The 18,931-nt window shown below is 42.8% G+C and overlaps 1 protein-coding gene across 6 annotated transcripts in view; it reads left to right on the forward strand.

Annotated features, from left to right (window-relative positions):
• The window catches only part of USP34 (ubiquitin specific peptidase 34), a 117,333-nt gene that overhangs the window by 92,446 nt on the left and 5,956 nt on the right, over window positions 1-18,931 (forward strand). For 2 of the 6 annotated variants that reach the window (XM_048517715.1, XM_048517732.1), the window contains exons 58-77: window positions 592-672; window positions 2,574-2,659; window positions 3,304-3,484; window positions 3,579-3,653; window positions 4,206-4,357; window positions 5,592-5,640; window positions 5,735-5,839; window positions 5,951-5,995; window positions 7,319-7,423; window positions 9,249-9,396; window positions 9,767-10,401; window positions 11,390-11,547; window positions 12,270-12,348; window positions 12,458-12,584; window positions 13,979-14,086; window positions 14,431-14,535; window positions 15,744-15,868; window positions 16,667-16,853; window positions 17,739-17,818; window positions 18,298-18,438. In XM_048517715.1, coding sequence (XP_048373672.1) covers window positions 592-672; window positions 2,574-2,659; window positions 3,304-3,484; window positions 3,579-3,653; window positions 4,206-4,357; window positions 5,592-5,640; window positions 5,735-5,839; window positions 5,951-5,995; window positions 7,319-7,423; window positions 9,249-9,396; window positions 9,767-10,401; window positions 11,390-11,547; window positions 12,270-12,348; window positions 12,458-12,584; window positions 13,979-14,086; window positions 14,431-14,535; window positions 15,744-15,868; window positions 16,667-16,853; window positions 17,739-17,818; window positions 18,298-18,438 — 2,772 coding nt within the window. The remainder of the gene's footprint in view (window positions 1-591; window positions 673-2,573; window positions 2,660-3,303; window positions 3,485-3,578; window positions 3,654-4,205; window positions 4,358-5,591; window positions 5,641-5,734; window positions 5,840-5,950; window positions 5,996-7,318; window positions 7,424-9,248; window positions 9,397-9,766; window positions 10,402-11,389; window positions 11,548-12,269; window positions 12,349-12,457; window positions 12,585-13,978; window positions 14,087-14,430; window positions 14,536-15,743; window positions 15,869-16,666; window positions 16,854-17,738; window positions 17,819-18,297; window positions 18,439-18,931) is intronic. The other 4 variants (XM_048517751.1, XM_048517759.1, XM_048517742.1 and 1 more) reach the window with 3 other exon arrangements.

Consider the following 18,931-nt stretch of genomic DNA (forward strand, 5'->3'; position numbering starts at 1 on the left):
CCCATTGGAAACAATGGGGGATGGGGCACCCCCTTTGGGAGTCCATAACTTTGGACTCCTTGAACCAAACTTCACCAAACTTGGGAGGTAGCATAAGGACAGTCTCCTGATGATACGCTGAAAATTTGGTGCCACTAGCCCAGGGGTAGGGAACCTGCGGCTCTCCAGATGTTCAGGAACTACAATTTCCATCAGCCTCTGTCATTACCCCTGCACTAGCCTAAAAACTGCGCCCCCTGCAGGCCAAAACCAGAAAACCACTAAAAATACCCAAAAATGAACCCTGCATTTTGATGCCCCCCACAAGGTGATGCCCTGGGCAGCTGCCCACCTTGCCCAATGGGCATTACGCCCCTGGCTTATGCCAAGAATAAAACTTTGTTGGTCTTAAAGGTGCCCCTGGACTCAAACTGTTTCCTGCAAATCTAACAGAAATCCTGTAAGGCAAATAATCACTGTTTTTTTTCATGTCTTGTTTAATTAGTGATGATAAAACACACCATGCCTTTATTAAAGCTAGGGTAGAGAAGGCAGTGACGGTTAATAATAGAGTGCAGATGAAAGGATGGTTAATGTATTTGTTTTCTTCAGTGGTTTCTGGATCGAATGGCTGACGACGACTGGTGGCCTATGCAGATTCTAATAAAATGTCCAAATCAGATTGTGAGACAGGTAAGAGAAACTGACCACAGAATCTGCTGTGTATATATGTATAATTTCATTGTATAGTAAAAACTTTTGCTATTGGGCACTTAACCTTTCCGGAATGCTTGGTTAGCTGGCATTATCCAGGGACAAGCTTCTCCCCCTCAGTGACATATCCCTGCATCTTTGGGTGGGTTCCTCCTTGCTTCCTCCTCTACCAGCCATGGTGATCTTTGACAGCTAGTACTGCCAACAGATATCCCTGGATGCCTCTCTTCCTGCTTTGAACATTTGGGAATCAGTTCTGCCAAAGTGCTCCTGGGCAGCTGGCTTGCTTTTCTACCTGCTTTATAGAATGGCTCAGGGGAAGAGTCCTGCTGGGCATGAGGATTCCCATTGAGGTGGGGTTGGTCACTGCAAATTCCTCTGGGTAGAGGGTAGACAGCAATAAGCATGTGCATCCAGCACATTAACTAGCAACCTTCATTTCCCATGAGTTCTGGATAACAAAGCTTTTACAGTTTAGAAGCTGGTATTGTTCTTGACACTGGGTTGAATAAAATGATTTGTGGATGCAAAAATTGCTGATCTTTCCCCTCCCGTGCTTTTTAAGCCTTGGAAAGCTGATTCTTGGGGTACTGGAACCCATGTCAGTTGAGGTACTGGAACCCATGTCAATTGGGGTACTGGAACCCATGTCAATTGGGGTACTGGAACCCATGTCAATTAATAATTGCAGGGGAAGGGTGCTGCACTGAGGATAGTGAAATTACCCTCTCTTCCGTCAACATACCTGTGGTGACAGAAGAGGCAGTAATTGTTGATTGTGGATTTTAAGTCTTGTTTTATTGTATTTTTGTATTGATGTATTACTATATATATTTGTAATTAGTATTCCTGGAAGCTGCCCTAAGTCTGTAAGAAGAAGGGCGGCCAATGAATGAATGAAAGAATGAAAGAATGAAAGAATGAAATGTTGATTTAATCCACTTCACCCCCTCCCACATGGCTGTTAGTCCATGCTGGTTCCTACTTTGAAAGAAGAGATTTTTGCCTTCGTTTTCCCTAGCCTGCACACCAAGACAACTAGACATAAGAACAGTTTTTTCCCGAATGCCATCACTCTGTTAAACAAATAATTCCCTCGATAATGTTAAACTATTTATTATATACTTATTATATAATTACTGCACTACTTTTTTCATCATTCCTATTACCCATCTCCTCCCACTTGTGACTGTATGACTATAGCCTGTGCTGACATTTTATTTTATTTTATTTTATGATTTTACATTTTATGTTTTCATTACTACTGATTGTTTCCTGATTGCTTACTAGACCTATATGACAATCATTAAGTGCTGTACCTTATGATTCTTGACAAATGTATTTTTCTTTTATGTACACTGAGAGCATATGCACCGGAGACAAATTCCTTGTGTGTCCAATCACACTTGGCCAATAAAGATTCTATTCTATTCTATTCTATTGAGACCTCTCCTTAAAAACCATTTTTAGATCTGGATGATTTAAACAAATATTGCCCAGTGGTTAACAGTCCATTTGTGGACAAGGTGCAATAGTGGACGTGGCTATGTAGCTTCAGGCAGTCTTGGGGCGGGGGTGGATGATTATCTATTTTTGAAACCATTTCAGTCTCAATTAAGGCCACAGTTTGGGATGATATCCTTGCCAGGTGAACTTGATATCCTTGCCAGGTGAACTTCACTATGCGGTTTATAAGGGGAGTGCATCCCAGTTGATTCTCCTGCATCTCTCAGCAGCTATTGATAACATTTTTTTTTAGTTAAGAAGACAGGTTAACAATGTCACAGCAGGTACATTATGGAAAAGATCTTAATGAAATTAACATAAAATATCAAAAATGTTCTTCAAAGGAAATCAGACTCTGGCTCAATATTTTTCAGATGTTCCAACGCTTGTGTATTCATGTGATTCAGCGATTGAGACCGGTCCATGCCCATCTTTACTTGCAGCCAGGAATAGAAGACTGGTAATATATTTTGAGTCCAATAAGTTTTTAAAATTGCATTGGCTATTTCAGAGACTCGTCTTATGGTGGTGAACTATTTTGCCATTAAGAAAAAATATTCTGAACTTTTTATTGAAAGCTATCCTTTTGTTCTTTTTATAATGCTTTGGTCAGAAATGAACTTCTTCTGGACTGAAATGAAATTCTAAACAGTTTCCTTATTTTTAAGAAGTTATTATTGGCATATATTTTATAATCACTGTTTTCAGAGTTGGGTCATATTTTGATACGTGACAAAAACAAATGATGAAATCTGACTGTGTAATTTCCGGAAGAATTTCTTTTCTTTGCAGCCCGATTTTGTTTGTTTACTTGAGAGTAAGCCAGATTGAATTCATTGGGACTTAATCTTAGACAAGTGTACACAGTATTGCAGCCCCATAGCGATTTACAATACACAGCCATGATCTTCCCTTTGAGGAAACTGGAAAATGTATAGCAGGGGTGAGACTAAACACAAAATACAAAATGAGTTTGTGAGGTAGAGCTGTATTACATTGTAAATGCAGGATTCCTGAGCATCATTTTGGATTAGTTCAACATCCCCTTGGCCCCATTGAATTTTAAAACCACACTGAATGACATAAGCTGAAATGTGTTTTCAGTTCGGATGACATGGATGGACCTGTGGAAGATATTGGTAGTCGCTCATGTGTAACGCGCTTTGTGAAGACTCTGCTGTCAATTATGGAACATGGCGTTAAACCTCACAGTAAACATCTCACAGAATACTTTGCCTTCCTTTATGAATTTGCCAAGATGGGAGAAGAGGAGGTGAGTGAGGAGGTACTCTCAAAAATTGTGTTGGTTCAGCAGCATGAGGGCGGGGATGGTATAGGTAAGCATCTTGCTCACAAAATCTTGTGTCCTCTGGTTTCAGAGCCAGTTTTTGCTATCACTGCAGGCCATATCAACAATGGTCCATTTCTACATGGGAACCAAAGGACCGGAAAACGTAAGTCTGTACTAAACCTTGGGCATTCACCTTTCATATCAAGCAGGTCTTCGTTTTCCCTAGCCTTGTGCTAAATCATATCACATTTTAAGATAATTGGGTTAATTAAAAAATATGCCTCTTATAGTGCTGTCTCTCGGACTGTTCTCTGGGTGCCTTGGAAATTCAACAAGGCAACTGTTAATAGTGAACAGACCTCATGAAAAGGCATTTAGTTCCTTTTGGCTTAGAAAGGAACCTGAGTAGTTTTATCTGCGGGTGCTTTTACCGTACTTCTCTCCCCAGAGACCCAAAGCGGCTTACCCAAATACCATGTAAGCAAACTACATCCAGTCCCAGATCCCTTAGGCCAGCTCACTAACCGCCACAGGCTATGAACCAAGAGCCAAGATCCCTTTGGCTGTTGCCCAGGCTTAAGTACTTGCAGCAGGGTGCGAAACAGAAACTCAGCCTAAATGTTACATAGCTGGCAGAAATGATCCCAAGAGTCCAGGGCCTTTGGCAGCAGTAACTTATGTGCATGGGGTTTTTTTCTCCCTCTCTACTGTTCAGCCACAAGTTGAAGTATTATCAGAAGAAGAAGGAGAAGAAGAGGAGGAGGAGGAAGATATTCTCTCTTTAGCAGAAGAAAAATACAGGCCTGCTGCACTAGAAAAGATGATTGCTCTCATCGCTCTTCTGGTCGAACAGTCTCGCTCAGAGAGGTAAGAAGTATCCACATGTTTAAGTGCACTCATTGTGTAGCTTTGATGTAAGCAAACTTAGGCAAATCCTTCTGCTTCTGTTCTTTGCCTGCAAGCAGTTAGCAGAATTGTTAATGAAGGAAGCTCTAGCGAGGGTAGCAGAGAAGCTTCCACCTGTCAGAAGTCTAAGTTAAAGGCTTCTCTCTCCACAGTTCTAATAGCTGCTGGCTTGGCAGATCTCATAATGAAACACCGTCCTGCTAAAGATTTTCTTCATAGAATGTGAAAATGAGACAAAGGACATTTAGAGAGTTTGTCTCACTACTCCAACTATCAGGGTTCGCTGAGAAATGAAATCTCCTGAGAAACTTCTATTCCAACGTCCTTTGGCGGTTCTGATATCTATGTCTTCATTGTCCCGTATAAGAGGAAAGGGAGACTGTGGCTTTCGATCCTTAAGTGCTGTTGTCTTGGTGCAGCAGCATATCCTCTAGCAGAACACCTCTGCTGTCTGCAGAGGAAGGGAAGGTTTTTGCTAGTGCCCCATTCCTACTGCAGACTTCAGCTATCTCCCTACACCTTTTCTTTGAGTCCACTGACCACAGGAACACAGTTTTGGTGGGGAAGAAGGCTGCAGTGAGAGGAAAAATTTCTCCCTAGGGCATGACATAACTCCTGGGGCTTAGGATTCAAGCAGGTATCTCCAGAATTCATTTATTGGTTTACTGTACTGTATTGCTTCATATTGAGAGACAGCAGTGTTGTATTACAACAGTCCCTCAACAACAAGGTTGTTATTTTTAAGAGATGCTGTACATTCATTTCCCCCCTATGAGATGGATGGGAGGATTTTCAGGGTAGATAGAAGATATTATGTAGCAGATAGGATCACAGGTGCTTGGTTTTGCAGTTTTGAAAACTGAATTTGTGTCTACAGAGATAACATGCCTCTTCTTCACAGCAAAAATGCTATAAAGTAAACACAGAGTTGAAAAAAATTTTTAATTCCATTGTTCCTTTGCAAACTCCTTACCTTTTAAGTGCTAAGTTTCAAGTTCAATTAACAGACAGTTGTTTGGAGTGGAATAGATCTGCAGAAGGAGCTAAGAGTGAGGAGGGAAGGGCAAGCAATAAAAATGAAAAGAAAAAAACTTTTTATGCAGAATACTCCACAAGTCTTGGGATTTTAAAAAAGGAAAGGATCTTATCTTTTGTTTATTGTAGAAATGAATTTGTCCCATTTTGTGTATTTCAGGCATTTGACTTTATCCCAAAATGACATGGCAGCGTTAACGGGAGGCAAGGTAAACATATCTGACATCAAAAAATATAGCTGGCTGCTTTGCAATGTGTAATTTTGAGATGTCTTCTGCAACAACATCTTTGTGCTTGTTCCAGGGTTTTCCTTTCTTGTTTCAACATATCCGAGATGGAATCAACATCAGGCAAACCTGCAATCTTATTTTCAGCCTCTGTCGGTACAATAACAGACTTGCAGAACATGTAAGTTTCTGCTGCTGTCAGTTCTGTTAATACTGGGAATTGAACTGGAAAACCAATTCAAGTGTTGTCTAATCATTGACCTCTCAAATTAAGATTTTGTTTCTTTTGCAGATTGTATCCATGCTTTTTACCTCCATAGCCAAGTTGACTCCTGAGGTATGTAAACTACTTATATCAACCAAAATATTTGCTGATTCCCCACCCCCTGCAGATAGAAAAATGACCATTACTTGTTTTATAATCGGTTTGTTTTATAGCCCCATCCTTCCTTTGGCAAAAGGATATACAGTTAGAGCCATTTCACTGACAACATTTGTTTTTATTTTGTAACCTCCTACACAGGCAACCTAAACAATTTCCAAATAAATAAATAAGGTACCCTTCTTCTTCACTGAGCCTCCAGGTCCAATTTTCAGGTTCACCTTGCCTTCCCAGCTTAGCAGGAATCACTTCAATCAGTTCATACAAGGATCAGTTAATAAACAGGTTAAAGAAATAAAGTATGGACGCCCAGTTCTGATAATCAGTGTCGCCAGCTCCACTAAGAAGATGAAGAGTTTGGATTTATACCCCACCTTTCTCTCCTGTAAGGAGACTCAAGGTGGCTTACAAGCTTCTTTCCCTTCCTCTCCCCACAACAGACACCTTGTGAGGTAGGTGGGGCTGAGAGAGTTCTGAAGAACTGTGACTTAGCCCAAGGTCACCCAGCAGGAATGTAGGAGTGCGGAAACACATCTGGTTCACCAGATAAGCCTCCACCACTCAGGTGGAAGAGTGGGGAATCAAACCCAGTTCTCCAGATTAGAATCCCCCTGCTCTTAACCACTACACTACACTGACTCTCTCTAACAGGACTCTCTGGAAGAACAGTAACCAAGTTAACATTTGTGGGCTGGGGATCTCTCCCTTCCACGGAGCTCCAGGTGTGATGTAAATGTTCTCCTTTGAGAGAAAATGCGCTTTGTGGTTGAGTAGGGATTTGAACCTGAGTTTCCCCAATCCTAGTCCATTAACCACTACACTATACTGGTTTTTGTGTGCAGAGTTTCTGGGCAACTTCTCCCATTCCCTCAGGCCTCTGCAGTATACATGTCTTTACCTACTAGGCACCTTTTTGCATGCATTCACGTACACACCCTTCATCACAATATCAGACATTTTGCTAGTAGTAAATGGCAATCTATTTCTTTGACCTTGTATGGTGTGCACATGTAAAATCCTACGTTCATCCAAAGAATGACAAGCCAGATAAATTTACAAGCTCAGCAGGTTCACTGAATACCGCTGTAATAGTTGCATACAGCTCTGGAAAATTCTTGAGGTGCTTTGTGCTAGCTACACACTGAAGCTATACATTTGTAGTCACTGAATGCTCGCACATAGCACACAGAATTGAAAGCTGGTATTCCAAGCTGGTCTAGGATCTCAGCATATGATTTCTGTTGGCTTATTCAAGATGTTTGTTTTTTACTATTGCAGGCAGCCAACCCCTTTTTCAAGTTGCTGACTATGCTTATGGAGTTTGCTGGTGGCCCTCCAGGAATGCCTCCCTTTGCATCTTACATCCTGCAGAGGATATGGGAGGTACAGTATGTGGAACTTAAGTAGAGATTCACTGATGGATTGATTGATTAGATATAATATGCCACCTCTCCTCTTTCAGGCTTGGGATGGTGTACAGCAGGGGTCTGCAACCCGTGGCTCTCCAGATGTTCATGGACTACAAATCCAATTGGCCATGCTGGCAGGGTCTGATGGGAATTGTAGTCCATGAACATCTGGAGAGCCGCAGGTTGCAGACTCCTGCTGTAGTAAAAGAGAACACCCTTCAAAGACATTAAGTGGGCTCAGCTGGACAAACTTTCCCCATCCCTCAAGGATCCTTTAAAATAGCTGATATTACCCTCTTTCCTGACAAAAGTCTAGCACGTTTGGGTGGAGATTTTCCTTTGTGTGGGCTAAGAAAGTGGTTGGTCCTGTTGGTTTTCTTGCTGAAAAATTAATGATTTACTGCTAACTATTGCTTGGGATGAAAAGCTTCTGACCCCCTGGAATCAAGATTTGGAGCGACAGAATGTGTTTCTTTTGTCACTGTCTCCTCCCAGAATGGTTGAAGGAAAGCAGGCAGTTTTCAGTGGGAGTGTGATAATGCCAGTTGGCTCCAGATCTTCAAATAAGTCAGAGGGAAGCCTTGGTATGGCCATTGTCCTGTGAGTTTTTAGGAAGAGGAAAACATATTTCTCAGTATGGCAGTTTTGATATTTTAGCCTGTTCATGTACTGTTCAGGCCCATCCTTGGCCACACACAGCTTGCAATTCACAAAATGATTGCAAGCGGTATTTATTTATTTGTTTAGGTTTATAACCACCTCTCCCTGTGAAAGCAGGCTCAGAGCAATCTCCAACATTTCGATAAAAACATATATAACATAAACATCTACAATATAATGACACCTTAAAAGACCCAACCAGGGTGGACAATTAAATAAAGTAAAATAAAAACATCGCTATCAGCTTCCCTAGTCCATGCTATAAAACAGAGGGGAAGAGAGGGGAAGGAGAGCTAGCCAAGATGCAACAAACCCTGTTGCTGCCCTCAACAGTAAGCCTGGCAGAACAGCTCTGTCTTACAGGCCTTGCAGAATTGAGATAGATCCCACGTGGCCTTGGTCTCATTGGACAGAAAATTTTGCCAGGCTGAGGGGCCAGGGATCAACAGCAGGTTTCTTGTTGCTAGAACTCTTTGGAGTTCATATTGAGAGAGGTGAATGAGTGGTTAAATCCTTCTCTAGGACAGTTCTGCTTCAATCATCATATGGGAATTGTTTGTCTGAATGTTCCATTAATCTTAATATGAAGCAGGATTTTCAAGAGAGGGTGCATTCAAGCAAGTGATTCTCCACCAGGGGAACTGAATTGCTGCAGTCCTGTAAAAATCACAATCATTTCCACCATTCAATTTGCCTTTAAAAATTGTGTCTACAGTCCCGTATGTAATAGACCTTTGTGGGGGCAGGCAGAAAGCTCATTAGCAAGTGAGAGGAGACACTAAATCTGACAGAATTCTCAGCACTGTCACAATTTTGTATATTTATAGTGAAAAGTCACTGCAGTTTAACAGGTTTAAAAACTGATGAAATTTGTAGAGTACATATAACCAAATGCTATTAGGAAGAGCTGCACCTGTACTATATTTTGATCCCTCTCAAAGCAGTTAAGTCATTTAGAAATTTGTCCTTGGCCAAATGTTTCCCAGGTATTCCTATGTGAAATAAACAAAGGGATAGAATGTCTAGCAATGTTCTGTTGATCTGAATGTCCACCTCCAAAAAAAAAGAAAGAAAACTGCTTGATGGCTGTGTGATCCCTTCTTGTTCACTGATGTCTCCATTTGTCTCATTTTTCCTAGGTGATTGAGTACAACCCCTCCCAGTGCCTAGACTGGCTAGCAGTGCAGACTCCTCGAAATAAGCTTGCCCACAGTTGGGTGTTGCAGAATATGGAGAACTGGGTTGAACGCTTTCTTTTGGCTCACAACTACCCTAGAGTGAGAACTTGTAAGTTGTTAAGTGAAGGGAAAAATTATTTTCTGCTTTTTATTATGTATCCATGTTGCATAGCAGGCTTCTTTTGTTTGTTTAATATCATGTTCAGTGGGAACAAGGAATTGTTGTATTGCTTATTTCATGTTCAGAATGGGGTGAACCTTAAATGGTTTGTAAATATTCACTTGTGAATTAAGCGATCAGTCAGAATTTTGCTGAGTTACTGCATAAATTTTGAAGCCATGTAATTGTAGTTCTCCTGTGGAAGTGAGGATAAGGTTCTCTGAAAATCAGCCTCTAGACAGAAAGCTCTAATCCTGTTTCACACAGCTTGGGAAGGTTTGGCCTGTTAGTTCATTTGTTATGTTTTGGTCCTTTGCAGCTGCAGCCTACCTCCTGGTTTCCCTTATTCCAAGCAATTCATTCCGGCAGATGTTTCGATCCACCCGTTCACTTCACATCCCAACTCGAGACCTTCCCCTCAGTCCAGATACCACAGTCGTCCTTCACCAGGTCTATAACGTACTTCTTGGACTGCTGTCACGAGCTAAGCTCTACGTTGATGCTGCTGTTCATGGGACTACTAAGCTGGTGCCCTATTTTAGTTTTATGACTTACTGTTTGATTTCCAAAACAGAAAAACTGATGTTTTCTACGTATTTTATGGACTTGTGGAACCTTTTCCAGCCAAAGCTTTCGGAGCCTGCCATAGCTACCAACCACAACAAACAGGCCCTTCTCTCTTTTTGGTACAATGTCTGTGTTGACTGCCCTGAGAACGTGCGCCTTATTGTGCAGAACCCCGTGGTGACCAAGAACATTGCCTTCAATTACATCCTAGCTGACCATGATGACCAGGATGTGGTGCTTTTTAATCGGGGGATGCTGCCAGCCTATTATGGCATCCTGCGGCTGTGCTGCGAGCAGTCTCCTGCATTCACCAGGCAGCTGGCTTCTCATCAAAATATTCAGTGGGCCTTCAAGAATCTCACACCACATGCAAGCCAGTACCCTGGGGTAAGTCCGTTTACATGGGCAGGAAGCTAGAAAAACTCGCATCTACAGAGGCAGCATTAAGAACTCTGGACAAGGCAGTTACTGTTTGTTTGTGAGGATGAGTCGGAAGGTGGCTGTGCCAGCCCCCACAATCAATTTCCGCTTTTACCCTTGAGCAGAGATGACACAGAAAACCAGGCAGAATTTTAGGGAGGAAACAAGTTTTCTCTATGTTTTTCCTAGCCTCCCAGTTTTTCCAATGAAAAATTAAAAATTTGGGGGAGTACTGGAAAAAAAAAACCCATGAGATATTTTCTCTTTTACAGCCCAATCCAGAGTAGGGAGGCCAAAGCAAATCCTGGAGGCAGTGCAGGCCTATGCTGGCAGATTTGCCCTCCCTGGGGCCCTTATCTCAGTGGAGAGGCAAGCGTGAGTGGCCACCACAGCCTCCTGGTACATGGCAGCCAGCACCACATCAGTGCTCCTGTCCCGTCACCAACTCCTTCATCATGTCCATTTGCACTGTGACCTAGGCCATGGACTTATACCACCTTTTCAGGTGGCACAAGTCCATTTTGGCCTATCTGATTTTTTAAAATTTTGCTTTTCTACCCGCCCCACATTGCCAGAAAGCCCTCTAGAGGCGGTGGGGTGGTGGTGCTGTCCCTGTCCACTCTATGGATTGGGCTGCCTGAATGAGTAAAATGCTTTCATCTGTGTCCTTGAATGGGCAACTGATAGAGAGTTGATGCTGCTTGGGGGACTAGAATTGGCCCTTGGGCTTCCTTCCTGTTGCTGATGCCTACTTCAGAAAAGGAGAACAAGAGGTTGAGAAGCCCCACGGTATATATGCTTCTAAGATGATATTGCTCAGTTGAATGCCTTGAATGAGTAGATTTCTTAATTCACAAAGTACCCCTGTGTAGAACTCCTGTTAAATAATTAAAATGGCTTGAGATTTTTCCATTAAGATGGTTGTTTTCGCCCCATGCTTGTTTGGCTTGTTTAGGCAGTGGAAGAACTATTCAACCTCATGCAACTGTTTGTAGCTCAGAGGCCAGATATGAGAGAAGAGGAACTAGAAGACATTAAACAATTTAAGAAAACTACCATAAGCTGTTACCTCCGCTGCTTAGATGGACGGTCATGCTGGACTACTTTAATAAGGTACATGAGACTTGGACTATCCATGTAGACAGCTGATATAGAAAGCAGCAGTGGCGTAGTGCTTAAGAGCAGGTGCACTCTAATCTGGAGAACCAGGTTTGATTCCCTACTCTGCCACTTGAGCTGTGGAGGTTTATCTGGTGAATTCAGATTCGCTTGTGCACTCTAACACATGCCAGTTGGGTGACCTTGACCTAGTGACAGTTCTTCAGAGCTCTCTCAGCCACACTCCACAGGGTGTTTGTGGTGTGTGTGTGTGGGGGGGGGGGGGATTGTCAGCCCCTTTGAGTCTCCTTACAGGAGAGAAAGGGGGAATATAAATCCAAACTCTTCTTCTAATCCTAGTTACAGTGGGAATTACAGTCCTTGCAGTATGAAATACCAGAAAGAGTTACTGTTGTGGGTTTTCCCCCCTCTGTGTTTTATAATAATTTATGAACGTTAGAAAATGATCTTCATTTTAGCACTTCTTTATATGAACAGAGGAAGCTACTTTAAGGCCCCTGGTCCAATTATCCCAGTATTATCTACTTTGGCAGCAGTGTCCCTGGGTCAGAGAGAGAGAGAGAGAAGTTTTTCTCAGTACCTTTACTTTTTACTGTCTCTTTGCCATCATACCAAGACAGAATCTGTGACTTTTGGCTCACAATGTACGTGCTTCTGTCACTCAGTTGTGGCCCTTCACTACTGCCTCCTGTCAATTTAAATGTTTTTTCCCTTAGTGCCTTTCGAATATTATTAGAAACTGATGAAGATCGGCTTCTTGTTGTGTTTAATAGAGGCTTAATCCTTATGACAGAGGTAAGGATATTAACATTTTTTCATTTTATTGCTGATGTCATGTCACAGAATAAAGTAAATATGTGCATGATACTTCACTGTTTTTTTCTTTTCAAATTTTTTTTGGCAGTCCTTCAACACATTGCACATGATGTACCATGAAGCCACTGCTTGTCATGTAACTGGAGACCTAGTGGAGCTTCTCTCCATATTCCTCTCTGTTCTCAAGTCTACCCGGCCGTATCTACAAAGAAAAGGTTTGTTTGTTTTATATGATGGAGGATTAGTAATTTATACAAGGCACTAGTGGGATTATTCATGTCTTAACTATATGCATCGATAGCAGGAAGAAGGCCTACATGACTCCGTTTTGGAGGACCTGGATTCAAATCTTAGGTCAATTTTGAAATCCCCTTGGGTAGGTCTTGAGCAAATTGCTGTGGCTTGCCCCCGCGCTCCAGGGCAGGGCTCGGATGGACACCGCAGTGGCAGGCCAGCTCCTGGGCCGCCCGCTGTTGTGCCCTGCCCTTCCCTTCACCTCCCTGCAGGCCAGCTTCTGCCCCCCCCCCCCCCGCACCCGGGGCCAGGGGAGGGCAGGAGGCAGCCTGCAGGGGGTGGGGCTTGGATGGGCACTGCGCAGCAGGCCAGCCCAGGAGCTGGCCTGCCACTGCGGTGCTCGTCTGAGCTGCCCCCACCCAGAGCAGGTGTTGTCCCTGGGCACCATTTCCCCCGATACTCCTCTGGTGGCTTGGCATCTCCCCCAGAGGAGGAGTTTGGATTCATACTCTGCCTTTGTCTTCTGTAAGGAGTCTCAGAACAGCTTACAAACTCCTTCCCTTTTTCCCCTCTTAACAGATACTTTGTGAGTTTGGTGGGGTTGAGAGAATTCTGAAGAACTGTGACTAGCTCAGGATCAGTCAGCAGATATCATATGTAGGAACAAGGAAACCAATCCAGTTCTCCAAATCAGGAATTTGCTGCCCATGTAGAGGAGTGGGAAATCAAACCCAGTTCTCCAGATTAGAGTCTACCTGCTCTTAACCACTACATCATGCTGACTCTTAGTAACCTCATAGTAACCTACCTTTACAGATCTGTAAGGAAGAATTCCAAAGAGCTGATGCTCGCATTATACAACAATAAAGCCAGGTTTGCCACAAAGTTTGTCTTCAGTAGGCAGCTACAGTCAATGCTATTAAGAATGTATCTGAATGGTTAAGATATCTTCAACTGCCTATTTGCTGAATTCATACTTTGCAGTTCAGTATGCACTTGAAAAATGTTAATGTGAAGTGGCCCTAGCAAAATACTCCTGTCTGTGTTGAAACTTGGCTAGAATGCTGGCTAGAAAATTGCAAAAGGACAATCTACAAATAAAATTTAATAAATAGTTAACTATGGGGGGGGGGGCGTGTAATCTGTTGGTTCAAGCTTCTCTGAAGAGCCATTTTATAAAACAGGCAGGACAAGAACGTTCCTTGCTTTGTTCCTGGCGCACTCAGAGCCCTCTCTTCTTGAGGATTAGATGAGCGACTATTATGTTAATGTTAATGCTGATGATAATGTTTTAATGTTGTGAGCTCCCTCAAGTGGGACTGGAGAGGCAGCATACAGATTTTCTAAATAATGGTGGTATGATTTATATTTGCAGATGTGAAGCAAGCGCTGATCCAGTGGCAGGAGCGAATAGAATTTGCTCATAAGCTGTTAACTTTGCTAAATTCGTACAGTCCACCAGAGCTTAGAAATGCATGTATAGGTAAGATGCAGTAAAATTCATGCAGACTTGTGGGTAGGCTTCTCAAGAAAGTGTATTGGGGGGGGGGTCCTTCCTGCAGCCCCCAACACAGCACCGGGAGCGTCAGCTGGAAATGGAAACTGGGAAACGATCTGGTGCCCCCAGCCCTGACATGCACCCTGATTCCTGAGGAGTGTATAACATGCACACAATTCAGTTTCCATTTTACTTCAGAGGCAACTTTCTAGCAGTTACAAGTTGCAAAGATAATACTTGCTGCTGTTTTTGTGTTCAGTCTGCATAATTTATACAGAATGCAGTCCTGCCTCTGGGAAAAAATACCAAGCCGAATGTTTTCTTTGCAGACGTCCTCAAGGAGCTGGTACTTTTAAGCCCTCATGACTTCCTCCACACTCTGGTTCCATTTCTGCAGCACAACCACTGCACATACCACCACAGCAATATCCCAAGTATGTATTTTCAGATGATTAAAATCTATCAATACCATTTATGCTTTCGCTCTGATCATGGGCCTAGTCCTTTATGGATAGACTAGCAGCAAAGCTGCCTTGAGATTTCAGATTCATTTGGAGGTAGGAAAGGGAGTTTTCTTCCTGTGCCCATCAAAGAGTGTGTTTCATGGCTCCCAGCATCAATTGAACCCAGGGGTTACGGTTTTGAGGAAAAAAAATAGGTATAGTTATAAAATAATCTGTGCAGTACAGGAATGAAGGGGAGAGGGATGAGCCGAAACTACCTGGTTGTTTATGCTAGTAATTGTTTCGATGCTTGCTTGCAGTCACCCATATTGAGCCATGGTTGCCACCAGTGAACATATTCACAGTTCAGACTCATCATTATACATAGGGCAAGGCCGCTAAGAGGTACAAGTAATAATACTACAACACAAGGTTGGAATCCAGTGTAGTTACTTACAGCAGAAGTAGGGCAGTGAAGACAGAAGGGACAATGGCTCAAGGGGAGGATCATGCAGCAATGCGTTCTAGGGCTAAAGGTATCAAGGGGAAAGGTGGATTTCAGAAGAGGAGGAAGAGTTTGGATTTTTACCCCACCCCTTCTTTCTCTCCTGTAAGGAGACTCAAGGTGGCTTACAAATGCCTTCCCTTCCTCTCCCTCCAACAGACACCTTGTGAGGTAGATGGGGCTAAGAGAGTTCTGAGAGAACTGTTACTAGCCCAAGATCTCTCAGCAGGCTTCATGTGTAGGAGTGAGGAAACAAATCCAGTTCAACAGACAAGAGTCCGCCACTCTTGTGGAGGAGAGGGGAATCAAACCCAATCCTCCAGATTAGAGTCCTCAGCCACAATCTCATGCTAACTCTAGGGGCAGGTGGATTTACAGTCACTGAGATCTTGACAAAAGTAGACATTCAGCTGCACACAGTCCATCATTTGCAGAAATGAAAAATGACTTGTGAAAACATAGGTGCCTGCCATTTTCTTCCGTAGCTTGTCTGCCAAATACCAAATTTCTAAGTCAAGTGGGGAAAAACAGCTGAATGGTTAATTTATGATCATTGCTAATTTGCACCATCAACACTACTATTTTTATTTCACTACTAAAAGATATATGGCATTTTACTTTGCTGCTCATTTTTTAACAAAACTGTACTGTGTGGCCATTTGGCAACTGCCTGCTCTGTTCTGATTTCCATCAGTGTCCCTTGGCCCTTACTTTCCATGCCGTGAAAACCTGAAATTGATAGGAGGGAAAAGTAATATCCGACCACCTCGCCCTGAACTCAACATGTGCCTCTTACCTACAATGGTGGAAGCCAGCAAGGTATGTTGGAGGCTCCCTGGGTAGGTTTTTGTGGTGTCATATAAATTGTGCTATCGAACATGAGGTAACGAAGATGTGCAAGTTGACGCATTTGCACTTGTAACAAAGCCCCAGTTTTTGTTGCTGCTTATGTGCTAAAGAGAGAAGTACTCTCAGGAGAGAAAGGTAGGCTGTTTGGAGTTGCTCTCAATGAATTCAGAAACTGTTTCTTGCCCCACTGCTCTGTGCTCCGGATCACCTCTCCCACTCCCACCTGTGTTCCCATGAGGTTCCAAATGTGTTTCAAGTCCTAGGAGGGAAGGGGGGAAAATTGAGTCATTTTAAAGAATTTTAAGGGGGGGTAACACTAGAACAATAAATGCACAACTGCACTGTCGAAGGCTTTCACAGCCAGAATCACTAGGATGTTGTGGGTTTTGCACTTTACTGCCGCCAGATCCTCTGAAGATGCCAGCCACAGATGCAGGTGAAACGTCAGGAGACTGCTGGAACATGGCCACACAACCTGGAAAACCCACAACATCCTAAATACAAAACTTATTCTGTGAAGGTCTGAAATGTTGAACTGGGAGATGTTTAGTTAATGAATGCAGAGACTACAGGAAAAAATTAAGCACACAAACCCCATTGCTTTACTGCCCCAGAAAATGCTACACTTGAAACCACTTATTTTCTTGTTATGCGCATTTGCATATAACGTTTAGTTAGGTGTTTAAATAAACAGCAGTTTTTGTACCAGTTCATTTCCCATGTGTAACGCTTTACATTGGAAATCACCCCTTTTGTGAGTGTTTTTAGGTATCTTGCCCCTCTGATTTATTTGGCGCAATCTCAGTCAACAAAGTTGCCTTAAACCTTCAGGGCAAAGATGACGTTTACGACCGTATGCTGCTAGATTACTTCTTCTCGTATCATCAGTTCATCCATCTCTTGTGCCGCGTTGCCATCAACTGTGAGAAATTCACGGAGACCTTAGTGAAGATGAGTGAGTATATGGCGATAAAGGCTTGAACCTTGTCTGAAAGTCCTCTGCCTTAGGAAGGGCATTCGGTGGTAGCCATTAAAGCTGGGACAGGTCCTGCTGTTAATGCCTGAATGCAGCTGTGTTTCATTTCGCATTAACTCCAGCATAGTAATAATTGTTTGGAGGCTGCCACTGTTCCTGACACTCTTGATTTCTGATCCACTTGATTTTCAACCTCTTGCAAAAACTTGCTGCATTTGTAGCAATGAAGGAAACAGGCATCTCTCCTGGCCCAGAATGGTCATGTCCCACCAAAGCCAGAGTGTGTTCCACTTTAGAAACAGATTGGTTGCAGGCCAAGCACGGCAGCACACAATGCACTAGTCACCCCACTTTAATTTTTAAAAATGGATTTGGAGAAATAAATGAGAATCGAAGTCTCGTAAGAAATCTCAATTTACAGTAACAAATATAGTTGAATTCTCATCTGTTCTCCTTCCAACATCAGTTCATTTCATCAGTGAAGTACTTCGTAGTGTCTGTTCAGCAAGCTTTTAGAGAAGTAGACTGAGATCTCAAATAGAGCCTAAATGATTTATTGCTAGTGAAGTACTAATTTTTGAGAGTGTAGATGCAAATGTACCATAGTCAGATAAGTAACCTGGTAGTAATGTTGAATCTGAAAGTGGCTAATAAAATAATGAGGCATTGTAATCTTGCTATTATTATAGGCACAGGTTTCTTTTTAAAGACATCTATTATATGTGCTTTTAATATGATTCAGAGTAACAGTGAACAGCCATCCTTTGTCTTAGTTGTATAATTTTATATTTAAAATTTGCGGGGTGTGGGGGAGTATTTCACTGTAAGATATTTAAAAAGTTTATCTTGTTTTTAAAATTGTAGGTGTCCTTGTTGCTTATGAAGGTTTGCCTCTTCATCTAGCTTTGTTTCCAAAACTTTGGACTGAGCTTTGCCAAACTCAGGTACAATGAAATATATTTGTTGTGGGGGGAGGAGGGGACTCTGTAATATTTGCTTTAACGAAAACAAAAGGCTGGGGGAGGCCCTGAAATGACTGAGTGTTGTCTAGCAGTAGTGCTGGCTGGATTGCAGTCAGTGTCTCAAGCAGTCACAAAAAAATTGATATTCGTTCCAAAGTTTTGTTTGCTAGGAGCAGCAGTGGCGTAGGTGTACTCTAATCTGGAGGAACCAGGTTTGATTCCCCGCTCTGCCGCTTGAGCTGTGGAGGCTTATCTGGGGAATTCAGATTAGCCTGCGCACTCCAACACACGCCAGCCGGGTGACCTTGGGCTAGTCACAGTTCTTCTGAGCTCTCTCAGCCCCACCTACCTCACAGGGTGTTTGTTGTGAGGGGGGAAGGGAAAGGAGTTTGTAAGCCCCTTTTGAGTCTCCTTACAGGAGAGAAAGGGGGATATAAATCCAACTCTTCTTCTTCTTTTAGTCCGCCATGTCAAAGAACTGCATTAAGCTCCTGTGTGAAGATCCCGTGTTTGCAGAGTACATCAAATGCATTCTGATGGATGAAAGGACCTTTCTCAACAACAACACTGTGTATACCTTCTTAACACATTTTCTCCTCAAGGTATGAGAAATGGTGGGCAATCTTGGATGGAAGACCAGATCAGCAGCATCCCTCAGTGCCCTTACGGCCCCATTTAGCTTTCCAGTGTGTCCTGTTAAACTGGCTTCAGCCCTCTGACACAACAGCTGCAGCAGGGCAAGCTGTGTTTCGAAGGGGCTTTCCAGGAAACCTTTAGACAGTGACATGGACTTCTTAGTACAGGGTTCCTGTTGCCAAATCCAAATCCAAAACCTTTATTAGGCATAAAGGGTTCCTGTTGAAGGATACTGGGTAGGCTTCTGGGCTGGTGGCTTATAAAAGATAGTTGCTGCGTAGTAGTTTCTATCAGGGTGGGGGGCTGCGGCTCTTTACTGCTTTTGATTCTGTATGTCAGACAGTGTACTTATTCTTGTGAGTGTACACAGCGTTTTTCCATTGCAGTTAACTGGTTCATCAAAATGGATCACGTCATCTGAAAGGCCATGTTAAAAATTATCCACCCTGGTTTGGGGGC

Source organism: Sphaerodactylus townsendi, linkage group LG01 (genome assembly GCF_021028975.2).
Source record: "Sphaerodactylus townsendi isolate TG3544 linkage group LG01, MPM_Stown_v2.3, whole genome shotgun sequence".
Taxonomy (NCBI): domain Eukaryota; kingdom Metazoa; phylum Chordata; class Lepidosauria; order Squamata; family Sphaerodactylidae; genus Sphaerodactylus; species Sphaerodactylus townsendi.